The sequence below is a fragment of the Lutra lutra genome, chromosome 8, assembly GCF_902655055.1.
Source record: "Lutra lutra chromosome 8, mLutLut1.2, whole genome shotgun sequence".
NCBI lineage: Eukaryota > Metazoa > Chordata > Mammalia > Carnivora > Mustelidae > Lutra > Lutra lutra.
This window is the reverse complement of record NC_062285.1, coordinates 88,990,226-89,016,626: the sequence shown is the minus strand read 5'-3', so window position 1 is coordinate 89,016,626 and position 26,401 is coordinate 88,990,226. Positions and strand designations below refer to the sequence as shown.

Genomic DNA, 26,401 nt, shown 5'->3' with positions numbered 1-26,401 from the left:
AATGCAACTTCAGTAACATACCCCTTCTCCGGGTTCACCACAATGGCTCGAGGTCTGTCTTGCTCGCCTTTCAGTACCACTCCAATTGATCTCCCATCTAATCTTGTTACGTTAATGACATTGGTGGCCTCACAAGTCCAGTAAATGTAGCGGCTATAAATGTCAATGCTGAGGTCATAGGGTTGTATTTCTAGGTTCTGATTTGGAACTGAGCTCACAACCACAGTAAAGCCCTGGGGAAAGAAAAACACATACACACAGAAAATTAGACTCCAAGCCAAAGAGCCCTGAGGTGATCACTCACAATGCTTACACATACATGGTTACAAACTGGAGAAGGAATGCTCAAGTCTCACCAGACATTCCTTACTAATACATTTTTTTATGGATAATGTGCCTCCTTGTTACCATGCATTTCAAATGTTCCCTCTGGTTATTATGACCTGGGGCAGAGGAGAGAGTGGAGGCCACATTAATTGCTCTAGGAACCTGATAGTGCATTGATTAGAGTGAGGAGGTGGCAGCTGTCTCAGCTAGAACCACTCCTCAGAAATACCACTAAAGGGCGCCTGGGTGGCTCAGTGGGTTAAGCCGCTGCCTTCGGCTCAGGTCATGATCTCAGGGTCCTGGGATCGAGTCCCGCATCGGGCTCTCTGTTCAGCAGGGAGCCTGCTTCCCTCCCTCTCTCTCTGCCTGCCTCTCTGTCTACTTGTGATCTCTGTCAAATAAATAAAATCTTTAAAAAAAAAAAAAAGAAATACCACTAAAGCAGTGGTTCTTAACTCGGGGCACTTGGCATGGTATGGAGACATTTTGGACTGCTACACCTATGGAGATGTAACTGGCATCTAGTGGATAGAGGTCAGGGATGCGGCTAAACAGCTTACAATGTACAGATCATCCCTCCACAACAAAGACTTATACAGCCTAAAAAATGTCAACAGTGCTGAAGGGGAGAAATTGCGTACAGAGACAATAGCAATTAGGGCTACAAACCACACCTACCAGTCATGTCTTTCTCCAATCCTCAAACCACCGAAAAAAAATTTTTTTAACAAAGTAGTTAGAGAGGTTCAGTTCATCTGTTCTACCCAAATAAATGATATTTCCTTCACTTGGCAACTCTGAGGTAACATATTCCTTAATGAAGTTATCTCATTTATCTTCTGTCCTCGGCTGTATAATAACAGCTATAATATAATTTCTACCTACTACTTAGCCTGTTAGCCCTGGCCTATATAGTATAAGGTGCATCTGTAATATACCCCCTATAACTGTACCCCCTCAACGACCTCTCAACAGCCCCTAAATACTTTATCTCCTTGCTATTTTTTTCTGAAATTGTAAGACATATCAAAAATTAGTAATCCAATTTCCCCAAAGTTTGATACACTCAAAATCCATCATCATTGCTATAAGGAAGACAAATAATTATTTATGGCAATCCCAGTTTAAAACTGCTTAGCCACAGAAAGTCATGTAGTATGGATAACAGCATGCAAACTGTGACTGGTGTGTAAGCATAGACAAGATTTGTTAATAGTATTTTCATCCCCATCCCATAGTCACCAAATAACAGCCCCTCCATATCATTAGGTTAGTGATAACATATCCTAGATGTTTTTAATTTTACTGATAAGTTTCCTATCCTCTGAACCTTTTAAAAATAGTTAATAATAATAGAACTGTTATTTACTGAGTCCCTACCTACTATGTAACAGATAGTGGGCTATGAGCTTTGCATAGTTTTCAGCTAAAAAGTTCATAAAAGGGGTTCCTGGGTAACTCAGTTGGTTAAGCAGCCTCCTCTTGCTTTCAGTTCAGGTCAAGTTCATGGCCAGTTCCATACTCAGCAGGGAGTCTGCCTGAGGATTCTTTCTCTCAAATAAATAAATAAATCTTTAAAAAAGAAGTTCATAAGAATCCTAGTGAGTGACAGAGCTGAGATCAAAATCAAGGTCTATTTGATTTAAAAGCTTCTAACATTCCATGTAAATGGAACCATAATGGAAAAAACTACAAAAACAGGTATGAGTGGCAGCAACAAAGTCATTCCCAACATATGAGCATAAATTTTCCTTGTATAATTTTTTTTAAATTTATTTACTTATTTGAGAGAGAGAGAGAGAGAGAGAGAGAGAGTGAGAAAGAGCATGAGAGGGGAGAAGGTCAGGGGGAGAAGGTCAGAGGGAGAAGCTGACTCCCCGCAGAGTTGGGAGCCCAGTGTGGGACTCAATCACGGAACTCCGGGATCATGACCTGAGCCGGAGGAAGTCGACTACCTAATGAGCCACCCAGGCACCCTCCTTGTACAATTTTTAATCCAATGGGATCATCAATTGTTTATTCAAAGATCATTAGGAGGGAAAAAAGCTGCTAGGTCCAGAATTCGAGTTTCCCTCTCTTTCTCTTCTCCTCTCTTTCCCTCTCTCTCTCTCACAGACACAGACACACACACACACACACACACACACACACATTCTCTTTCTCTCAAGAATTAAGTAAAACAGGATGGTTGGTTACTCAAACTACCAGGAAAAAAAAACCAGATTTTTAACTGAGCCCTGAATTACCTGGCTGCCATCTTCTTGTGCTTTTCGGATCATGTTTTGTCGTGAGTCAATCCAATAGAGCTGCTTGTCCAGTGGGTCATAGTCTATGGCCCGGACGTTGCGAAGGCTGTGGATAGGAAGGATGATGTCAGGGCTCTGCTGCTCATCAATCACCATGCGGTTGATAGCACTCTTTTGACTGAAGAGCAGGAAAGTAGTTGGAGCTTAAAGAAGGACAAGAGCAAATGTGAAACACAATTACTCTAAGTCTTGTATCACCCAAGTGTTTGATCAACTTGTTGCCTGTATTTCATACAAAACAAACACAGATGCTAAGGAAGTAAGGCTGGGAACAAAACCCTTTGGAATGTTCCCAGAAACTCTCCTCAAGGTGACACTAATCAGCACTATGCTACCAAACTAGTTATGAATTTACTCAATGACACACTGCTAGCCTATTTTGTTCCATCTTGTCCACAGTGGTATAAAAGGAGACTCAATTTCAAGAAGCATTTGATAATGATATCAAAATTCTCCTTGTCCACCAAATGAATAATCAATCCTACTCTTCCGTAACCTATTCTTGTGGGTGGCAGGAACCATAGCTTCCATAGGTCAAAGCAAAACCTTCACGACTGGTTTTAGTCTCAGCTGTCTTACTATCTAGTCACTTAATCGTAAGTAAGTCACTGAACCTCTTTAGGTCAAAGTTTGTTCAACTCTAAAATAAGGTTATAATGATCTCATCCTGCTCATTAAGTTGCTCTAAGAATTTTACAACATATATAAAGATACTTTAAAAATTGTAATGCATTATGTCAATTATACCTCAATGAAAAATTATATAAATGTAGAGTAAAATAACTATTGCTCATTATTATCGAGCAGTAGCAGTAATAAAGTTGGTATTAACAGAAATTAAACAAACCCTCGTGGACTGCAGATACAGGTTTTATTTTGCATTGTGTATATATGATAACTGTAAGGAGAGAGAGCCAATAAAAATCTCTCTCCTCCTTCTCTTTCCGTCCTTCCTTCTCGTTTTCTCTCACACATACACACAGACACACATACACAGAACTAGTAAAAACAAATGCGTTATACTCATTAGCTTCGATCCTCATTAAAAAAAACCTTGTATTTATATTTTCACTAAAAAATATTCTGCTCTGATGCTAAGATGATATCCTAAACTTATGAAATGGGGAAATGCAACACAGACTAAATTTCCCTTTCCTGGGAAGTAAGCCACTGATTACTATCTAATTATCTTTAATGCAGGCAAATATCTAGAAAACAACAGCACTTGACAGTGCTATTGACAACTTCAAAGTCTACTAGCATTTTGAACATCTTCATTAAAACATATATAAAAATTTCATAATTATACTCTATTCTCTTGGTATCCAGTCATCACCTGAATCCAGTAGAATTTTGTCCTTCTCATGGATACAAACATAAATGGCCAATCCAGAACTCCTTGCTTTATTTCTTCCTAAGCCCCATTCTTCACAACTCCATTATGTGTCGTTCCCTGGTTTACTTTACATTTATACCCAAATGTACGTTGGCTTCAATCCCAAAGAAACTCACTGGTATTCATAAAGAAACTTGGTAATCACAACACTGGAAATTTTTTTAAGTGAAGCATCATTGACACACAATGTTACATTCACAACATAGAAATCCTGCTTTATATAAGTACTTCACTGGCTAAAAGCCCATACCCAGCTTGGAAGATCAGAAAGTATTCCAATGATTCAATGATTCCCTTCATTACCTGGAGTTGACTCCATCACATATTGATTTAACAACTTTTAGCAGTTTTAGTAGAACCCATGCTTTAAGTAGTAAGAATACACGTCACAACAGAATAGCTATCTTTTTTTTTTTTTTAAGAATTATTTTTTTGGCAGTATTACTTTCTTGTAAATCAAGAAAAAAAGGGGAGGGGCTCTAAACTACGTTTCTAACAGAATAATCACCACTTACACTAAGACATACAATGAAGCTTAGACTCCAGAGTTTTAGTTGCCAACTTCTCCTGCCTGGAAAACAATTAATCAAATATATATTTGGCTCCTACTGTTTTACTGTTTTTTTGTTGTTGTTGTTTTTTGGGGGGTTTGAGTCAAGTTTTTACCTTCAATTAGATTCCATAGTTTGGTGTTCTAGAAATGTAGAATAAGATAAAGCCAAATATGGCTCCAAATAAATGCTTGTTTTTTTTGTTTTTCAAGATTTTATTTGACAGAGAGAGAGCATGCATAAGTAGGGGGAGCAGCAGGCAGAGGGATCCTCACGGACTGTGTGGCCTGATGCAGGGCTCAATCCCAGGACGCTGGGATCATGACCTGAGCCAAGGGCAGATGGTTAGCAGACTGAGCCACCCAGGTCCCCTAAATGCTTGTTTCAAGAAGTCTGTGGATGGCATTAACAACTACAATCAGTTGGCTCAGTATTTCTAAGAGGAAGCTAATGTTCTGACTTACTTCAATGAAGACTTGATTCAGTCATTCAGTGCTTAAGGTAAAAAAGAATATGTAATTTTATAAACTGAAATCCATCTTAATTTATGTAACCTCTAACCCAAGTAACTTCTGCAAAACGGTACTTTAAAAATTGTCATCCAGGCTGAGTCTTGCATTCCCACAATGAAGACAGCTACACAAGTTGGAAGATGAGGTGTTACATAGGAGGGAGGTTTTCAGCTCTCTTCTGAAGGTACAATTGTTCACCTGCAGCTTAAAGGGAGGTGACACTCTTGTGTAAGACCTTCATAAACTACAAGGCCAAGTCCATTGCATCTGATGGGCCATTTGTGCACTATGCCAAGGGCACCAAGTATGGACCAACATCCAGTCCACATGTCATTAACCAGGCCATGCACCTTTGGTGGGCATGGCTGCCCAAAGGAAACACCTTTCCCTAATTTGCACAAAGGTGCCATAGAGACCTGCCACCTTGGTAATAAACAAGGGATTCCACAATTTGGCTTCCTGTTTCCTCTGTGACTTAATCTCTTTACTCATCCTCTGTGACTTAATCTCTTTACTCACTGGCCTCCTAGGTGTTCCTCTGATATGCCATTCTCCCTCCTTAGGCCTTCCGCATTTGCTATCCCCTTTACTTCATAGGTCTTCTCCCAGATATCCACCTCGCTCATTTCCTTACCTCTCTCAGTTCTTGACATAATGTCACTTTATCAGTAACAATTTCTCTGGTCATCATATTTAATGTTGCAATCCTCCTCACCCTTTCTTGCTCTTAATATTTCTCCATAACATTTATCTCCTAACCCATGATATAGTTTTACTTATTTGGTTCAATATCTGTTCCACTAAAATAGAAGCTCCATGAGGGCAGAGATTGATGTCTATTTCATCCACTGCTACATTTTCCACTGGCTCAAATGATGCCCAGTATGTAGCAGACATTCAAAAATATTCATTGAAAGAATAAAGGAATAAACACATAAAGAAATATACATTAGATGACAATAACTATGGAGAGCCCTGTAGCCATAATTCTGAAGGTAAAAGAATAAAATTGTTCTAGAGAATTGGGAAGGAAAAGAAACATTTATTTAGGATCTCCAACATATCACTCATCATTCTAGATGTTAATCCCCAAAATTATCACCTCCATTTTTAGGTAAGCAAACTCAGAAATGTTAAGCTTTTCCCCAAAGTCACGTAGCTGTTGAATGGAAGAGCACATGTATTTTTCCAAGTCCTGTACTGCTTCTTCATCCTTTTATTTAACAATGATTTCTTGAATCATTACTATTTACCAAGCACTGTTGTAGGCACCTAAGATATATCGGTGAAAACACAAAACAAAAAATGCTGCTTCGGGGCGCCTGGGTGGCTCAGTGGGTTAAGCCGCTGCCTTCGGCTCAGGTCATGATCTCAGGGTCCTGGGATCGAGCCCCGCGTCGGGCTCTCTGCTCAGCAGGGAGCCTGCTTCCTCCTCCCTCTCTGCCTGCCTCTCTGCCTACTTGTGATTTCTCTCTGTCAGATAAATAAATAAAATCTTTAAAAAAAAAAAATGCTGCTTCAAGGAGTTTATATTCCAGTAGACAGACAAAAGCAATTAACATAATAAAGAAGTTACAGTATATAAATATTAGAGTATATAAATTGTATAGGATATAAAAGAGTGGTAAGTGTTACAGAAAAAAGAAAAAGTACAGGTAAAGAACACTGGCAATGCTAGAAAGGATGAAAGGATGATTTGGTTTAAATAAGGTAGACCAGGTCTCACAGTGTAGGTCACAATTAAGCAAAGACTTGGAGGTGAAGTATATCCATGAAAATATTTGCAGGAAAAACATTTCAAAGAGCAAGAAGCAGTACAACAATCCTAAGGCAGAAGTAACTGGCATATCTGAAAGTAACAATAAGGCTAGTGTGGTTGTCATGAGGAGAACAAGAGAGAAAAGAGAAGAATCTGAGGTTAGAGAAGCAAAAGGGGAGGGATGCAAAGTGTAGGGTATGGAACATGTAGGAACCTGTAGGCTGTTATAAGAAGCAGGTTTTTACTTCGTGTGAAATGGGGAGCCATTGCAAGGCTTTGAGCAGAGAAACAACACAATCTGATTTCACTTTTGAAACACAGGTCAGGGGTGCATGGGTGGCTCAGTTGGTTAAGCGTCTGCCTTCGGCTCAGGTCATGATCCCAGGATCCTGGGACTGAATCCTGCATTGGGCTCCTTGTTCAGCAGGTCTCCCTCTCCCTCTGCTCCTCCCCATTGTTTGTTTTCTCACTTTCTCAAATAAATAAATAAAATCTTAAAAAAGAAAGAAAGAAAGAAACACAGGTCAAGGACTAAATCACACACAATGCTGGAAAACTTTCTGATGGCAAGTACTTTGTGTTAAAATTCTCTCATAATCTGTCTTGGAATCTAATATATCTCTACACAAACATTAAATAGTACTCATTATAGAAAAAGCACACAACAGAAAGCCTCTTGAAACACTAAAGATCTATCACCAAAAGGTAACCAAAGAGAGACGGATATTAGGGACTCCCAGCACTGATTTCTCATGACCTTCACTCACCAACTATTATGCACAGATATAAGCAGCTAAAACAATGATCTCAAAAAGTCTTTCCATATTCCCCTTGTCTCCATCCTCCATCAGTCATTACCTCTATTTTCTCCTTCCATTCAAAGTCAAACTTCTTGAAAAAGATACTACCTCCCTTTCCCTTTCTCCTTTCACATTTTGACCCAACTCTAATCTTTCACCACTACTTCCCTGCAATTACTCTCTTTAGAGTTACTAATAACCACCTTATTCAAAAATCCAGTAGATTAGGATTCACCTAACTCAACCTCTCAGCAGCATTCAACACAGTTCTTTTTGGGAGTAATCCTATTTCTGGTGCCTGCTTTTCCTTCTACCTCTTTGGCTGTGCTTTCTCTCCTCGAAGTTCCTTAGGTTACCAGATCCTTTACTGTCTCTACACCCAGAGTTGGCAAACTATGGCTCATAGCTCTATCTTGGCCTGCTGCCTGTTTTGGAATAAAGCTTATCAGGATTCAGACATAATTTAGAAATATCTTGATAATGGCTGCTTTCATGTTACAGTGGACAGAGTTAACAGATGTGACAAACTGTATGATTCACAAAGCCTAAATATTTACTCTCTGGCCCTTTACAGCAAGTTTGCGGACCCCAGCTCTAAACCTTCTCCCCTAAGTAATCTTACCCATTTTAAATACATGCTAGCAATTCCAAAATCTATTATCTCCAACCTCATGTCTCCCCTCTTCTATCCAACTACATATTTAATGTATCTATTTCAATGTCCCATAGGAAAATCAATACAAACATGCCAAAAATTGAACTTTTTAATGAGTCTTCCTGTCTAGTCGTCTCATCTCCTATCAACTTAACTATTCAAACCAAAAATCTAAGTCATCCTTGCTCCCTCCATCCAATCCATTAACAAGTTCTGTTCACTCTAACTTCAGAATAGACATTTAATCTGCAGCTTCTCTCCATCACCACCGTTACCATCCCAAGCAAATCTACCTGATTACCACACCAGTCTAGTTCACTTCCCAGCTACCATGCTTTTTCTCTTCAAATACAATTAAATCATGTTGTATCTTAATTTTCACAGCAACCTTACACAGTAGTTATTATTATTCCCATTTACAAATGGGAAATTTAAGGCTTAAAAAATTCATGGCTTGGGGCACTTGGGGGTGGCTCAGTTGGTTAAGTATCTGCCTTCAGCTCAGAATCCTGGGATGGAGCCCTGCCTCAGGCTCCTGCTCAGCTGGGAGTCTGCTTCTCTCTGCCCAGCCCTAACACTGCACACATAAAAAAAATTTGTGTGACTTGCTTTAGAACACAAAACTAATATGTGGCAAAGACTCCAAATCACTGAACTATAAATTTATAGTCTTCCTTTTTCACATCCGAAGCCTTGTGTCAGAACACACGAAATCCTTTCCTATGTGACTTCTTATACTTCCAGGCACAAAATAATTTCAATAGTTAACTGAATAGTTAATAGTTATTTTATATCATGCTATTATCTGTTACTTTATCCACTATAATTATATATGTTATATTTAAATATGTTTATATATTTATATGATATATATTTTTACTTTGTTATATGTAATGTTTTCTGTATCATATATTTATTATATGTTGTTATATATTACTAACTGAATAATTAATAGTTAATCTAATATCCTATAGCAGTTCTGTTACCACTTACCCTAGTGAACCATTTCCTACAATTTTCCGCCATGAATTTACTCTTTCTGATTGAATTCTCTATTTCTTTATCATATCTACCCCTTACTTCTTGTCTATCCATCAAGACATGGGCATTCACATATACTTGAGTCAGAAACCAGGTTTCCCTAAGCCAAAAATGTTTATTACACACTGTGTCTTGCTGTTATTAGCAAAGTATGTGCGATTATGTGTGTTTAATATGTAATATGTAATATTATTGCTAATGTTTATATATCAGAAGATACTGCAGTCAAAAAAAAAATCTGGATTCATGACTGGATGAGGAGATCTGGTCATCTGGTCATCAACTGGAATTGAACACTGACTACGTTCACAGCATGTGCTAATTCCCCATATATTTACATCTGTTTCATACCAGGCTAAATTTACTCATACGCATTTTCCACTTGGACTCTTACACACTTTAAATTTTTTACCTTTAGTCTATTCTATGAACTTCAAAAGACAAGGAGATTGTATTTTGAAGATTCTCCTTGTTGTACTGTTTTTACTGCTCTTCCTTTATAAAAATAAATGAATATAAATTATGTAGAGTAATGCATTTGTGACTGTCTTTCTCAATGAAGTTATGCAATTGTGCACTAAATATTTAATGCTCAAAAGTAAAGACTCAATTTTTCTATATCAATTTTTCTATAACAGCAATTAGATATCCTCAAATAGTAAGTTACAAAAACTTGCATTTTTCCATCTTTAGTCTTTCTCTTTTGTTAAACAATCAACTCTGGACTTCAACAGCTTTTTACTCTAGAAAGAACATGAACTACACAGTGTTTTCAAAATCCTGCTTTCTCCTTGAATTCTAGTTTGCTTTACGGGGAAACAAACACAGCTTACCACTACAAGTCCTATTGTCAGCGTTGAGAGAGTAGTGGGCAGGGCATCCACAAACAAAACCTCCAACTGGCACAGCCAAGCAGAGGTGGGAGCAGTGCCCATTGCTGGAAGCACACTCATTCCACCCTGCTTGCCGAGAGGAGTGAAAGACGAGGATGTCCATCACATAATCCAAATGGCCCTGAATGATGGTGCGGTTTTGGCCACTGGTTTTGTTGGCACGTTCAATGCTGCGTCGGCTCCAGTCCGTCCAGTAGATGTAATCTTGGTACTGAGTTAAGCCAAAAGGATGAGGCAAGTCATCTGCTATAACTTCACGGTTGAGTCCTATTTTCAGAAAGGCAGCAGAGAGGGGAGAAGCAGAGGTATGAAACGTGAGAGTGTAAGTCTTATTGGTCAAAAAAAAAAAAAAGACTGTAACATATAAAATATAACATTTGTAAGCAATTTTTTAAAATATTTTTTTAAAGATCTTATTTATTTATTTGACAGACAGAGATCACAAGTAGGCAGAGAGGCAGACAGAGAGAGAGAGAGGAAGGGAAGCAGGCTCCCTGCTGTGAGCAGAGAGCCCAATGCGGGACTTGATCCCAGAACTCTGGGATCACGACCTGAGCCAAAGGCAGAGGCTTTAACCCAGGGAGCCACCCAGGCGCCCCGACATTTGTAAGCAATTTAAAATAGGATTTTATTTATCTCAATTTATTTAAAAGCAATTTTAAAACCAGACCAGGCCACTGAAATCAACCCATCTGCAGTCTGACCCCATGCCTCAACCTTATATTCTTGCTATAAATCAGTGAGTTTGTTTAAACTCCTACAAATGGTCTGTTTTGACTGCAGTCTTATTTTCTCTCCATAGGGGTCTATAAGTTGAACTTTTCTTCTTCCTTCAATAAAAAGATGAAAATGAATATACTGTATTTTACTAGTACAAAAAGTCACTTCAGGAATATCTAGGGAGTTATAAATTCCATTACAAGCCCAACAATAATGAAATTTCCACAAAATAAAGAGATGTGAACCCAAGTACCTGGCCCACTATTAATAATAATAAACAGGATACAATGGCAGAGAGAGGAAGAATCTAGACATTCATATGAAGTTCTATTAATAGTACCTAACCAATGGTAAAAAGCAGCCATAGATTTCTGCATAGGAAGAATAACATACTATCTGTCTGAATAAAAAGAAGTAAAGCTTACCAAGCATATTTGAAGATTCTATTAAGTTGGTGTCCAAGTCTGTCCAATAAAGCCTCCTTTTAGCATAATCAATAGTTAGGCCATTTGCCCGGCCCACATTTGGAACTAATGTAGTACGTTCACTTCCATCCATGGCAGCTCGGTCTATCTTAGGTTTTCCACCCCATTCAGTCCAATACATAAATCTAAATCCAAAACAACAGATATTTAACATTTCACTTTTCGTTATTTAGGAGAAAGGGCCATATTTGCACACAGTAACTAAATAAGGAAAATATGCATTCAATCAAGGAATTTGATAAAACAAAATCATGGTTACAATTTTTTCAATTATTTTGGCACCCTCAACTAAATATTTTTTCTCATATCCTAAAAAGGAAGTGAGTCAGCTTTCTTTTAGTCTTTCCAATGAATTTGTTCCATCCAAAACCCAGAAACTGGAAATAAACCAATGATTTCCTTACTGTAGCTTTTGCATTTATAAAACTAATATTCAAGAAGATACCAAAAAATTAAAGCTCTGGTCTCAGAATCTGATTCACTTCTAAATAAAATATTTTTATCTCTTTTTGTACATTTCTGAACAGAAGTAATTTGAGTTTTAAATTTTTAGACTTATTTTTCGACTTACATAATCAACTCTCCCCAAAAACAAGCTGCAGTAGTACATCGGAGGTAAAAATTAATAGCCTTTAAATGAAGTTAAAAAGCAAAGTTTGAAATGTATTTGGTCACGCAGTGCAAAGGAACATACTATAGATGTAAGAGCGATGAGTGACCTTCTATTGCGTCAGCTGGGCAGTGACACTACTACTATAATCCCTGTGAATTTTTAGAACATTCTCTTGCTTTTATTTTATTTTGTCAAGTTTTTCACATTGACCTTACAATAGCCTCCACAGTATAGACTTTTTACAGATGTAAAGAGGCTAAAGCAATAAAAGAAATGTGAAAGATCTAATTTCTTCAACTCAGTCACGTGGCAGAGCGAGAACTAGAATCTAATCCTTAGCTAAATGCTTTTTCAAGTAAACTGGTAAGGTGCTAGTTCTGAGACATTCTGAATACTGAGACTAGGAAAGCACTCCACATGCCAACTCTCAGCAAATACCTGAAGACAGACATTCACTTCTCAGCCTGTCAGCTGATGGCTGACTTGATAGCAACGTATGAACATGCCTTTTTTTTTTTTTTAATTTATTTGACAGACAGATCACAAGTAGGCAGAGAGGCAGGCAGAGAGAGACAGGAGGAGGCAGGCTCCCTGCTGAGCAGAGCGCCCGATGCAGGACTCGATCCCAGGACCCTGAGATCATGACCTGAGCCAAAGGCAGAGGCTTTAACCACTGAGCCACCCAGGCGCCCCTGAACATGCCTTTCTGAAAATTAAAGTTAGTCCTGGGCTTTGTTTATATTTGCACTTGTCAGCTGACAGGCACGTGCACACAAGAAGGAAGGAGAAACAACTGTGAGAGAAAGGTCATGGTTGCCAGCAGCCACATAAACTAGAGTCCTTAGTCCCAGCTATTAAATCTATCTGTCTGGTAACTAATGCTTAGAATAAAGATCCCCATAATCCAATCACAACATGTCAGCACACAGAACTACTTTGCTATGGCCTTCTAACCAGATTGTAACGAGCTAATAACACGATTAATGTTATTTCAAGGAAACTACGCTTGTATGTTCACATTGTAACTTCTGCTTTTAAAAGTGGAATTACTGGGATGCCTGGGTGGCCCAGTCAGTTAAACGTCTGCCTTAAGCTCAGGTCATGATCCCGGGTCCTGGGATGGAGCCCTACAGCAGGATCCTTGCTCAGCAAGGATTCTGCTGCTCTCCCGGCCTCCTGCTCCCCCTGCTTGTGTGCATTCGCATGCACGTCCTCTCTCGCTCTCTCGGACAAATAAATAAAATCTTTAAAATAAATACATAAATGTGGAATTATTCTTCAAATTCCAGATTTCTTAGCTGTTGGCTTTTTTAAACTTGCTAAATCACATAAGAGGATCACCTATCCTTGAAAAATATATCATACTGTAAATAAAAAACTTACCATTAATTGAAAAGTTTACTATTTAATATCAAAGTTCTCTAAGCTTATAAAAATGATCAAACTAATTGACCATTTTGAATTAATGACAATTCTAAAATGGAGCTTTTTAAAATGCAACTATTTCTTAGTATATGGCATTATTTCAGTGGGTTTTGGAATCTGGTTTAACTTGAGAGAGGGGGTAAGCGAATGCAAAGTTGATACCTTCAAAAAGGCTGTTTATTAGCATGTAAGTATGATTGGTAATATTTAAATACTAAGCCATTTCACTAATTTTTCTCTACCTAATGTTAATAATGACAAGTGTAAAATCTAGTGAGTAATTTAATCTAAATCAGTGAAATCTCAACTAATGGATCTTAAAGATTTTATTTATTTGAGAAAGAAAGAGAAAGCAAGTGCAAGTACAAGCAGTGGGAGAGGGAGAGAGTGAATCTCAAGCAGACTCCATTCTGAACGCAGAGCCCAAACCGGGGCTCGATCTAAGGACCCTGAGATTACAACCTGAGCCAAAATCAAGAGTTGGATGTTACCTGACTCAGCAATCCAGGCACCCCTTAACTAAAGGGTTTTAAAATAAAGCCGACCTGTGGTTTAGTTATTAGATTCCTAATCAGCACTACTTAAAACATCAAAAATACAATCCATAGTTGGGCTATGTGCAACATAGTTGCAAAGAATGCATACATAAAAGCTGTTTACCCTTCAGCAGGGTCCAATGCAAGAGCTCTGGGGCTATCTAAGTCTTTCCACACCAAAACCTGTCGGTGCTGCCCATCCAGCTTTGACACTTCAATTCGATTTGTTCCTGTGTCTGCCCAGTACAAGTTCTTCCCAAGCCAGTCTACTGCCATGCCTTCTGGATAATCTAAGCCGAATTCTACCACGTGTTCCAGTGCACTGCCATTCATAAAGGCTCTGCTGATGGTCTGCAAAAATAAGATTAACAACAAAGTCACACGACTTAAGTACAAAACACTATCCAGAAAGAATGTTTGTTTTGGTTTTTGTTGGGTGGGAGGATCCATAAGAGCCAGAGGCATAGTTTCTTAATATAATTCACATATTTTACAAGAACAGAAAAAACCTGATGTCAACCTCTAACAAATGCAACTGCAGCCTCAAGTTTTACTATCAAGCCAGGGAGAAATTTTTATAATTCTTAAGGACCAAAAATTTATTCTAGTAAGACAGCAGAATGACTTTGCTTTTAAAATCTATTAGTAATCAAGTGAAAAGATAAGACCAGAATGTTGTAGACTCATAACTGGTAGTCAGCTTCCTGAAGGTTCTTGAGAGTATGCCATGTCATTGTGTCAATCTATATAACAATAACAATCTAACAATCTTATATAAGATGTATATAACCATTATCACATTATTACCACTGTAATTCTGAATCCCCCAGAACTCAAAAGCATAATTCAAGTTATTAATAATAGCTGCTACTTCTCAGCAAGCACTACCTTAAGTACTTTGTATACACATTTTTCTCATTTAACCCTCAAAATGGCCCTGCGAGATAGGCATTATCTCTATTTTCAAGATGAGGAAACTTAGAAGGCCATACAATACAAGCCAAATGTATTTATTTACTTCATTCATTCACTCAATTAATAGATTTTACTGAATGCCATTAGATTTCAACTCTGGCTCTAATACCCCATGATTTTTGCATATTAGACAAATTTTATATAAATTATCTGAAATAAGCCCAGGACTAATCTAGAAGAAGCAAAAACTATTCTCCAGATTTTCTGGTCAGGAGCTTCTCCTTCTTACTAAGTATGCTTTTCAATACCTATTTTAGGAAAAAGAAAATAAAGGTAGGTAGGCATGTGTGTATGTGTGTGTATATATATACACACACACACACTCTAACTCATAATTAGAGTTTTCTACCGGAGACAGACTACCAAATTTTATTTAAAATAAATTAAGAGTCAAGCTTCTATAAGCCATTTATATAACTGCTTACTCTTTACCTCAAATGGAACAAAGCAGAGGAAGTCAAGCAAAGTATCTTGTATTTTAAAAAAAGCACTTAATTAAAACTGAATGGACCTTGGCCTTGACTTCTTTTAAAAAGTCTTAGTGGCATTCTGCCTACTAAGCAATGAGAGAGAGTGATCATAGCATGAAGACTCAGACATTTTAAAGCTCTCCCTCCTTGTCTTCAGTTTTAACATTCCAATTCTTTTGACTAACCTTGAGTGATATATCTGTCCAGTAAATGCGGTTGTCTGTTACATCAAAATCCAAAGCAGAAGCTTCTTTGACACCAGTAAGAGGAATGGCCACATTATTATTGTTAGTTTCCAAAGAAATTCGCCTGATATCTGCTCTCCGTGAAAACAAAAGGAAAGCCTCTGGGACGATGCAGGTCTTCATGTCACTGATGAGTTCAAAGCCAATGGGGCAGGCACAGCGGAGGCCCTGAGGCCTATAGAGGCAAAGATGGCTACATCCCCCATTTTCCTCAGCACAGGGGTTGGAACCTAGAAGATGTATTAATTATAAAGGGGCACAGAAGGACACATACATTGACACAATCAACATATTTTCACTTGAAAATGACTAGGCATGTGAATCACAAAGACATGATTTATATCTGCTCCCAAATATATTTTCAATTCTAATCTCATAAACAAACACTATGAAGATTAACAGGGAATAAAAAGCCAGTGCAGCGGCGCAGGCCTGTAGTCCCACCTACTAAGGAGGCTGAGGCAGGAGGAACACTTGAGCCCAGGAGTTGGGCTGTAGTGCATGCACTATGCTAGTCTGCTGTCCACACAAAGTTAGCATCAATATGGTGACCTCCAGGGAGCAGGGTCCCACCACACTGCCTAAGGACTGGTGCACTGGCCCAAGTCAGAAATGGGCTTATGTACTACATTTTGAGTACTAAGTCTACATTTAAAAGGCCTATTCCTGCTTAAAAAAGAACAGATGATTTCTATATTCCATAAAACACCAATAATTTACAGTGCTGCTTTACAAGCCAATATCTCTGTATTTTTCTCATTCCTGGTTTCCATCTCTGAGAGAATTTTGGAATTACTTACCAATGATTCGATGAACATTTGTGGCCTTTAGGCCCATGAGGTCAGGAAGCTGGTCTATGATGATTTCCCTCTCTGCACTTCGTTTGTGTACTCTTTCGATGCTACGCCTCTGCCAGTCAGTCCAGTAAACATAGTCACCCAACAAGGTAAACCCAAATATGTGAGGAATTTTGTCTTCTACTAGTACTCTTCTCCCAGTGCCATCAGTATTCATAACCTTCAAATTTAAGTTTAAAGACAAGAACTAAAGATGTGTACTTATTCTTCAAATGTATACAAAAATAACAAATCCAACTGCTTGCTGTATCAACACTGAAAAGTGTCATCTTGGTCATTCCTATTATAATGCCTTCTTTCACAAAAGGACAACATGCTAATTTAATAAGAATGATTTCAAATACTCAGTGTAAGCTCATATTTTATCTCTATTTCTCCAATCTCTTATTACCCTTCCTTCTAAAAATTCTGACAATATTAGCTTAGTATGTATCTCTTCCATTAACTATGTAAAAATTAAAAATAAAATACAATTACCTTAAATTTGCTTGTACATTTGTTTTTATAATGTACCTTTGTATACATTACTTTATTACATATTTTGTTCTATAACATTTTATTTTTCCTGAGAGTGTTATCTTTTTACTCTGCAGGAAACTCAAATTCATATAAGATCACACAGCTTGATAACATAGTATATTTTTTAGGACTCCTTCTGCTTACTATACTGCTGTTTTTGTTCACTGTATTTTTGTTTAAAGTTTTTTTTGAAAGTCCACAGATAAAAGGGCTCTCAATACATCTCTCAGTCTCCTAAGATTATAATTGTAATGTACCCGGAATTTATAAATCTCTGGAACTAAGTTTCAAGTAACTAGCATGTACCTACTCTTTCCAACTACCCTAGGTAGCAACATTATTAAATTCATTCTGACACTCTCATTATAAAGGTCAGCAATTTCCCTAGAAGTGGCAAAGGCATCTTTTCTGTCCCTGACATTCCAGCACCATGTACTAATCTTCTGTTCTAAAAGATGGAGCAAGTCTTCTAAAGCATCAACTTGCAAGTCTCCAGCTGAGACCACTTCCATTAAATGGCCTGTGTGCCAGGCAAACTAGCTTTCAGAAATGTTATTCTGGTACTAAAAACAAGTATATGCAAGAAATTTCTGCCCCCCCTCCTAAAAATAGTATCACAATCTTTTATGCAAGTATGAATTTTTTCTTCCATAAAATCAGTAGGAAATAGTCTCTGTAAGTCAATACCGTGACTGCCTAAATGGAATGACAACCAGATGTTATCTTTATCTCTCCTCTTTAAAATTTTAAAATTCTTGCTGACCTTCCAAGAAGAGCCCAACCTTGGAAACAAAGTACTTAAAAATTGAGTGAGCAAAATTGTGCTATACCCTTGTATTTTCACTTGTATGTATAAATAAATATTTCAGTTATACCAGATAGAAGAGATTATATTAACTGAATGTTTATCTGTTCATATCAAATACAACAGGACTTCTATTAAGCCAGCTGTATAAATCTATATTTAAACAGAATGTTTTTTATAAGAAAAAACATAGTTTAAAAGAATTAATAAACACTAATCCAATTCCTACATTAAATACTGTTTAAAATTAATAATTTCTCCTTGAGACATGAGTCTAGATTTTTTACATTCATATTTTCTTGCAACAGATCATTCGTGGACATACTTTATGTCTATGTTATATCTTAAAATTACTTTTAAAAGCAGAAAGTACTAAGCAAAGAAAAAGGCTCAATAATTTGTTTACATATCTAACTAAAATGTAACTTCTAAAATAGCAGGAAACTAATTCACCCGTTTATGTGTCCACCACTTCTACTATTAGTCTGGCAAAGAACTCAATAAATATTTGTTAAATAATTTTTTAAAGGAGATAACTTCCTAAGACACTCAGGAAACCTTCCTGAAAATGAAAATTTATGTAAATTCTTATCCTTAGATCCTACAGCTTAGCCATTTGAATGAATGAAAGGTATTCTTGCCCAAATTATAAATCCATGTAAAAATTTTAAGTCCATACTACTCTTTATTTTTGGAGAATGAATACATTCCTGTCCCTCCTAAAAGCAGAGATCCAAGAAAGAATTTCTGGCCACACCATATTACTGTCTGGAAACTATGATCAGAGTGAAAATCTTTCCTTTATTAGACATACAATAGAAACGCCTTTATTTTAGGTAGGGAAAGTTGTTGTTTTTTTAACTCTGCATTTTTATCCACATCCTAATACAGGGATTATTTCTTGACCTCCAGCATCTTCCTCTAAGCCCCTTATAAGAACTTCCTCTCAATACTATTTCCTTCCTTCCCAGGATCTTCAATATCTCCCTCTCCAGAGGATCCTTTTTTTCTGCCTTTATCACAACACAATTTCCCCCAACTTAGAAAGACACGGTTTAAAAGTTGAATGATTGTGTTTTTACTGCCATATTCTTTGAATGTGATCTGTAACAGCTGCCTCCACCTCTTACCACTCAATCCCTTAACTCTACAACTGACTTCAAATCTATGACTCAGATGAAATAAATCTACTGAAAATGGTCAATGACTCCTTCCTTGCTTTTCTCAGTTCTTGTGCTCTTTTGGTTTTTTTTTTTTTTTTAAACATTTGATACTCTTAACCCCCCACTGAAACTATACATCAGATTTTCAAGGCACCATGTGACCTTATCTCTTTTTCTATAGCCAGGATGGCTTTTTATCTCTTAGTTTTACTAGTTCCCCTTCCTTTTTCAAACCTGGTTGGATACTTTCCAAGGCTTCCTGAGTTCTTCTTTGCAAATCATCTTTCAAAGCCTATCAAATCTTATAGCTTCTACTATTATCTTATGTTAAAAAAAAATAAGAAATATGTAAAGTTCTAATCTAAGTTCTCATCAGTTTCTACTGCAGTTATTTTCTTTTTTTAATATTTTATTTATTTATTTGACAGACAGAGATCACAAGTAGGCAGAGAGGCAGGCAGAGAGAGAAGAAGGGAAGCAGGCTCCCTGGCGAGCAGAGAGCCCGATGCGGGGCTCGATCCCAGGACCCTGGGATCATGACCTGAGCCGAAGGCAGAGGCTTTAACCCACTGAGCCACCCAGGCGCCCCAGCTGCAGTTATTTTCAACTGCAGCTCCTGGAAGATGTACGTCTACCTCATCTAAAATGTCATATAGTTAACAGGGAATTTCTGTTCTCTGTTAGACAGAGTTCATCATCCCATCAGAGAGTGTCTAACACATAGTACTAAATATCATACATTGTAACACTCTAAAATACTAATTTCTTACAAGCTTATGATATATTAAAACATGTCTGACTTGATTTTATTCCTAGTTTCAGTTTTATCTTAAACAATTATTCTGCATTATCTTACATTTAACAAATTAATACTAATTTTGCTGTACTATGCCTAAATATTGGCCTTCCTTTTAAAATTTACTTGCTGATCTAAAGGCTACATTAAATGCCTAATACTGAACCTCTTTTAAAGACAGAATTTAAACTTTTCCTCCAAAAACATTATAAGGTCAACCAACTCTTTCTCCTTTCAGTTGTTTCAGCCTGCAACGTTTCTGTTTGTTCATTTTGATAAATGAACAACTTAAAAGATGGCAGCTGTAGTATGACCCGGATAATGGGCAAAGAATGAAACCAAAATTCACAGTAAGAAAAATAACAAAAGCACAATTCCCAAAGATCCTTTTAGTTTACACAATTAAGCATCTTCTATTTAGCAGTTACTCTCTACTCTACTCTACGAATCTCCAATCATTAGCAAACAATGTTTTGGCACAACTAGATAGACTGAGATTTCAAATATAAGTTCTATCATTCACTAGGTACCGCTAGGCAATTCCTCACAAGTAAAACAGGAAAAGAACTTAAATCACTGAATTATTTAAGATTAAAGAAAATAATATTAAATATATAGCATAGTACTGGATATGTAGATGCTCAGCAAATGTTAATTCTTGCCCTTTAAGATTATTTTAATAAAATGCTTTAGTCCCTTGAGGTAAATACAGCTATGTTTAAATAGCTGTAATGAATTTATTAAAATACAGTACTTCAAAATAAAAGCTGATATAGTAATATAAAAGAATATGTGAAAATAAAAAACCAAAAGAACCACACACTGTTAAACTGAAGAATAAAAACAATACAGACCCTTTCTATGTCCTGGAAACCAGTGGAGAACTATAGGCATGCAGCCTTATTCCCATTTCCAGCCCCCAACTGTATTGTTCGCTTATCTACTTAGACGTATGTTTAACTAAAACAGTAAGCCAAAAGGAGCAAACAATTTGGTAATTAGATCACATATACTTTTGCTGCTCTACCAGATCCTCACTCTACTCCCCCAGCCCCAAATCAAACACTGACAAACTTATCTAATGAATGCGAATCACCATGAAAGATATCATGCTGAATGCTCAAAAGTTAATTAAGAGGGCCTCTTCTAGCAAAGGTATTACAGTTTAGTTGAGGAGATAAACTATATTTACATTAAAATCATACACATATACCCCTCTCTGGCCTGTAGCTTATCAGGAAAAAGTGTACAAAAAATAGTAGGAGCTCGAATCCATCTTGAAGAATTAGAAGAATTTTGACAAAGAGAAAGAGAAAAGGATTTTCCAGAACATAAAAGAAATAACACATGTTAAGACACAGTTAAAGATGCCTTGTGTGACTGACTTTGAAAGAAATGCATTGAGGCAGAAGGAACATTAAAGGGACTCAAAGGAGACAATATTAGGCAGATACCATCCTATGGCAGGTATGAAATTCCAGGATCAGAACTAGAGAAAACATGATACTTCTGAGAGCACTTAAAGGAGGGTGATATGACAAAATTCTATTTTAGGAAGACCTCATTTACCTCTGTCACTGTGTTCTGATTGTGCTAAAAATAAACATCTTCAGTACATAATTATGGTTAATAAAATATTTTCATTTACTGTGGGATGGTAATGGAGGTCCAAAATCTCTTATCTGAAAGTCTTAAGGCTAGCTATTTCCGAATTCAGATTTTTTGTGGTATTTACAAAGGTGAACACAATGCACATAGCACATCACCTCTGCCTGGGTCCAGGGTAGCACTCTGTTGCCAAACATGTGAATATTTTATGCAGCAAAACATATACATATTCCCACAAAAATGGATAAATGAAGACTCCAGATAGCCTTATGTTGCTTCAAGTCAGTTTTTCCACCAAATAAATTAGCATAAATAACTTAGTTTTGAGAGCTAGAAATGCTTTGGTCTAGGCCCTTGTCAGAACTGGTGTATGGATCAGGGCTAATGCTGCTCTAAGTGCAAGCCAGGGTCTCAGGAAGAAGAAAAATGAGCAAAGGACATATTAAAAATAAAAAGTTTTTAGCAACTTCTGTTGAACAATAAATGGTAATAAAGGTTTTACAGATACTCAGATTAGCACAGTGGCCAGGAACTCAAATACAGTTCCCTAAAAGCCACTACTAAGGATTTTGTAGCTTTACCTACTATAGCATTCATTAGTCCCTTTTAACTAATCACTCTTCTTTCACTTTAAAAGCAAAAACCAGAAGTCTTCCACACCCCCATAGGGAGGGGCATGGTGGGAGGGAATAAATAAAGTGTACATTAGAGCTATATCTATCACATCTACTTCCAATTAAACAATGTAATTAAGATGAGCTAAAGATTTTTTAGTGTAATTTTATAAGCAGCACACTGTTTGCCTTAATTTCCTATCTTCCTGTTGTCTGTCGTAGCTTTTACAGCAGGGTCAAGTCTAGAACAGTGCTGCCCAGGAGAAATATTTTTTTTTTGAGAGATAATAATATTAATTTTATTCAAATATTTTCATTCAAAAGCTTACTTTTAAAAAATATATTTTTTTAAATTGAATTTAATTTTATTTTTTATAAACATATATTTTTATCCTCAGGGGTACAGGTCTGTGAATTGCCAGGTTTACACACTTCACAGCACTCACCATAGCACATACCCTCCCCAATGTCCATAATCCCACACCCCCCCCCTTCCAACCCCCCTCCCCCTACCAACCTTCAGTTTGTTTTGTGAGATTAAGAGTCACTTATGGTTTGTCTCCCTCCCAATCCCATCTTGTTTAATTTACTCTTCTCCTACCCCCTTAACCCCCCGTGTTGCATCTCCTCTCCCTCATATCAGGGAGATCATATGATAGTTGTCTTTCTCCGATTGACTTATTTCGCTAAGCATGATACCCTCTAGTTCCATCCACGTCGTCGCAAATGGCAAGATTTCATTTCTTTTGATGGCTGCAGAGTATTCCATTGTGTATATATACCACATCTTCTTTATCCATTCGTCTCTTGATGGGCATCTAGGTTCTTTCCATAGTTTGGCTATTGTAGACATTGCTGCTATTAAACATTCGGGTGCACGTGCCCTTTCGGATCACTACGTTTGTATCTTTAGGGTAAATACCCAGTAGTGCAATTGCTGGGTCATAGGGTAGTTCTATTTTCAACATTTTGAGGAACCTCCATGCTGAGGAGAAATATTTAAGCCACAAATGTGAGTCATGTGTCTAATTTTCAATTTTCTAGTAGCCAGATTTTAAAAAGTAAAAAGGAACGGCTAAAATTAATTTTTTTACTGTACATACTGTTTTTTATCTAATCCAACATATCCAAAATATTTTTATTTCAACATGTAATCAATACTTAAAAATTTATTGAGACTTTTATGTTTTTTTCATACAAGGCCTTCTTCATATATGTATTTTGCGCTTCAAGCCCCTCTAGTTAGACTAGCCACTTTCTGAGTACTCCACAGATGTATGTGGCCACTGGCTACCAAAATGGACTGTGCAGGATTAGAATTTCATGGTGGTGACTACAGAGCCTACAACAAAATTAATGTACTCTTTTTTTAGATCTCCATAAGAGATCTCAAGAGAACATCTCTGTCCTCTCTCACACCTGCCTGTGACGAGGTTTCCATATACCCTTTAGGCTCAGTAAAGCCACAAACAATTAAGGGTCTTCCATTTGGTCTTTCCTCCCTCTTCAGCTATGCTATATTTAATTCTAATACAGATTAAAATTATTTTTTAAAAATTATTTCTGATGGGAAAAAATTAATAAAATGCTTTTTTTCAGCTTTTATCACATTTAAAAGTTTAAATTTCAACACTAGCTGAGACTTGTAAGAATAAGGACAAAGGCTTGATTCTTTCATTTCTTTTAAGCTAACCCAACATTTAAATATTACAACCACAGTTATATTAATAAAGATAATCCATATCTGCCATCTCCTTGACTCGCCCACTAAGAGAGTATTCTAGATTGACCAGGTACTACTACTAATGGCTAAAGCTGACAGTTCGTGAGAATCTTTACTCTGCTTTACCACATGTCTGAAATTTTTCATAATTAAAAAAAAAAAAAAAGAAGGGAGGAAAGATAAGGTCCAAGTCCAAGGGCTCCTGAATAATAATAATAATAATAGCTGTCATTAACAAATGCTGTTATCATTTTTGTTATGATGTGGAAAGCAATTATAAGAATCTTCTGAAGAGATTAAGGGATCAACAACTTAAAAAACCTGATTGTGAGACCTTACATCTAAAGACCATATATTTCCCTTTACACAGAGTCCAATGATGACTTTCTGAACTCTCGTTTCCTCCCATTACTTCTGCAGATGTGACACTTCTATTAGAAAATGGCTTTTCCCCTAAACATTTCTCTTTTACCAGCCACACAATCTCTACTGGGCAGAAGCAACACAGTGAAAAACAACACGTTGCTCTATCTCAAAGAAAAGCACTATTACATTTATCATACCCAACAAGTAACCGTTTTGGACAGGTTATTGGGTTTGTAAATATGGTTTTAAGCCCCTTATGTCTAAAATAACAACACAAATCCTGGTTAAAGCTTGCTTGTACATTCTGAACCCAGAACAAATGAACCATTTTAAGCGATTCCAAAAGATTACCCTTATGCTTTAAAAGTCAAGCCAACACTAATTAAATCTTCTGGCAGCTTCTGAGGGTGTGCTTTGCTGTATTACCTCAGAGTGGTTTAATTAGTTAAACTGACATTGGGCTTCTGTCACTTCTGAAATCTACCTCCAAATATGAACCAGAGTCTCCAGTGGTTTTAACTGCTTCAACCACATTGTGGTAGGGATTAAACTATTCTGAGGCATTCCCAAATATTACAAACCACACTGAGAATATAGACTACAACAGGAAATAGATGTGGGTTAACCAGAATACCTCCACAGAAAGGAGGTAAGAGCAAACCTTCTATAGATATCACATCTGGTTTTTTGAGCAGTTTCATCAGCTTATTAAATGTCAAGACAGGATTACCCATGAAATTTTGGAATGCAGCCAGTCTACTACCAAAGTTGTTGCTATGCAACTTCACTTGACTAGACACGTTCAAGAAATAGATGACAACAGGACAACCAGGCACCTATCATAAAATGAGCTACAGTGCAAATACTATGACATCCTAAAGGAAAAACCTAAATTATGCTCACAATGAACCATTCCTCTTCTAATGTTCCAGCCAATATCCAAAGCAAGTAGTGAATTAATATTTACATATAAAGAGACACTAGATCTCATTGGAGGCTAACTGATAACAATAGGGTATAAAATATAATTTCACAGAAATGGTATTTTTAAAAATGGAATATATACGCATGGAAAGAACAGTTCAATCATTCAGGAGCTCACTGGGGTAACAAGTAAAGAGAAATGCTTTGGAACTAGCAGGGGAAGTAAAGAGATGCCATGTACCTGGGTAAGAGAGCATAAGGGCAATCACAGTCCTTTAAAGCCTTTTAACCTAGTTCAAGACTTACTATGTCTCAGTAAATACAAGTTATTTCTAATGTGAAAAGAGAAAATACCATAGTTGCATTGAGTAGTTTTATTTTTTCAAGGAGTCATGCTTAGAGCATTAAACGACTGCAGTTATTATGCTCTTTTACAGATAGAGCTAAGAATTGCTACTGTGACCAAAGCTTTCTAAAACCAAAATTGCCCAGGAAAACTAGAAAATTAAGAAGAAATTTTCAGTTCAAGGCATCATTATGATGAGTACACCACCTTGGTCAATTATACTCAACTACTTCATGAGACATTTCTGAGAGTCCCACTGTCCTAAGGTCTTCAAAAAAAAAAAAACCTCTAATGCGGGAAAACATAAGCATGTTAACTAGGGAAAACTGCTCCCTTTCCTTTCATTCTCTTCAAGCACAACTAAAATAAATTCAACTTGGAGTCTGAGTAGAAATAATAATCAACAGCTTATTACTCAAAAGGCAAAGTACTCCAGTACCAGTGAGTGTGCCTTATGTTCATATATTTTTATTTTTAATTTTTTTTAAAGTAATCTTTCCACTCAATGTGAGGCTCAAACACATGATCCTGAGATCAAGAGCTGCATTCTCTTCAAATGAGCCAGCCAGTCACTCCCCAGATACTGGTTTTTAAATACTATTCTTCAGGGTTGTCTCGGTGGCTCAGATGGTTGAGAGTCTGCCTTTGGCTCAGGTCATGATCCCAGGGTCCTGGGATTGAGCCCCATGGGATTGGAGCCTCCCTGCTGCGCAGGGAGCCCCCTTGTCCCTCTCCCTCTGCCTCTCCCCCTGCTGTGCTCTCTCTCTCAAAGGAATAAATAAAATTTAAAAAAAAAAAAAAAAGATACTATTCTTCATTAAATAGAACTATGGCTCCTTAGAGTAATAGTTGATTCCAGGGCTGAGGCAAGAGAAAGTAAGATAAATTTGAATATATTATTGTTCTAAAAGTGCTTTAAAATAAGGGAGGTTCCTTGAAAAACTAAAAACAGAATCACCACATGATCCACA

General features: G+C 37.1%; 1 protein-coding gene across 1 annotated transcript in view; it reads right to left on the bottom strand.

The window, feature by feature from the left end:
- The window catches only part of LRP6 (LDL receptor related protein 6), a 181,604-nt gene that overhangs the window by 43,701 nt on the left and 111,502 nt on the right, over positions 1-26,401 (bottom strand). Inside the window, exons 8-14 of the mRNA XM_047740549.1 lie at positions 16,510-16,726; positions 15,650-15,939; positions 14,144-14,370; positions 11,386-11,570; positions 10,181-10,507; positions 2,574-2,776; positions 22-233 (exon numbers count right to left, since the gene is read on the bottom strand). Of these exons, the coding sequence (XP_047596505.1) occupies positions 22-233; positions 2,574-2,776; positions 10,181-10,507; positions 11,386-11,570; positions 14,144-14,370; positions 15,650-15,939; positions 16,510-16,726 (1,661 nt within the window). The remainder of the gene's footprint in view (positions 1-21; positions 234-2,573; positions 2,777-10,180; positions 10,508-11,385; positions 11,571-14,143; positions 14,371-15,649; positions 15,940-16,509; positions 16,727-26,401) is intronic.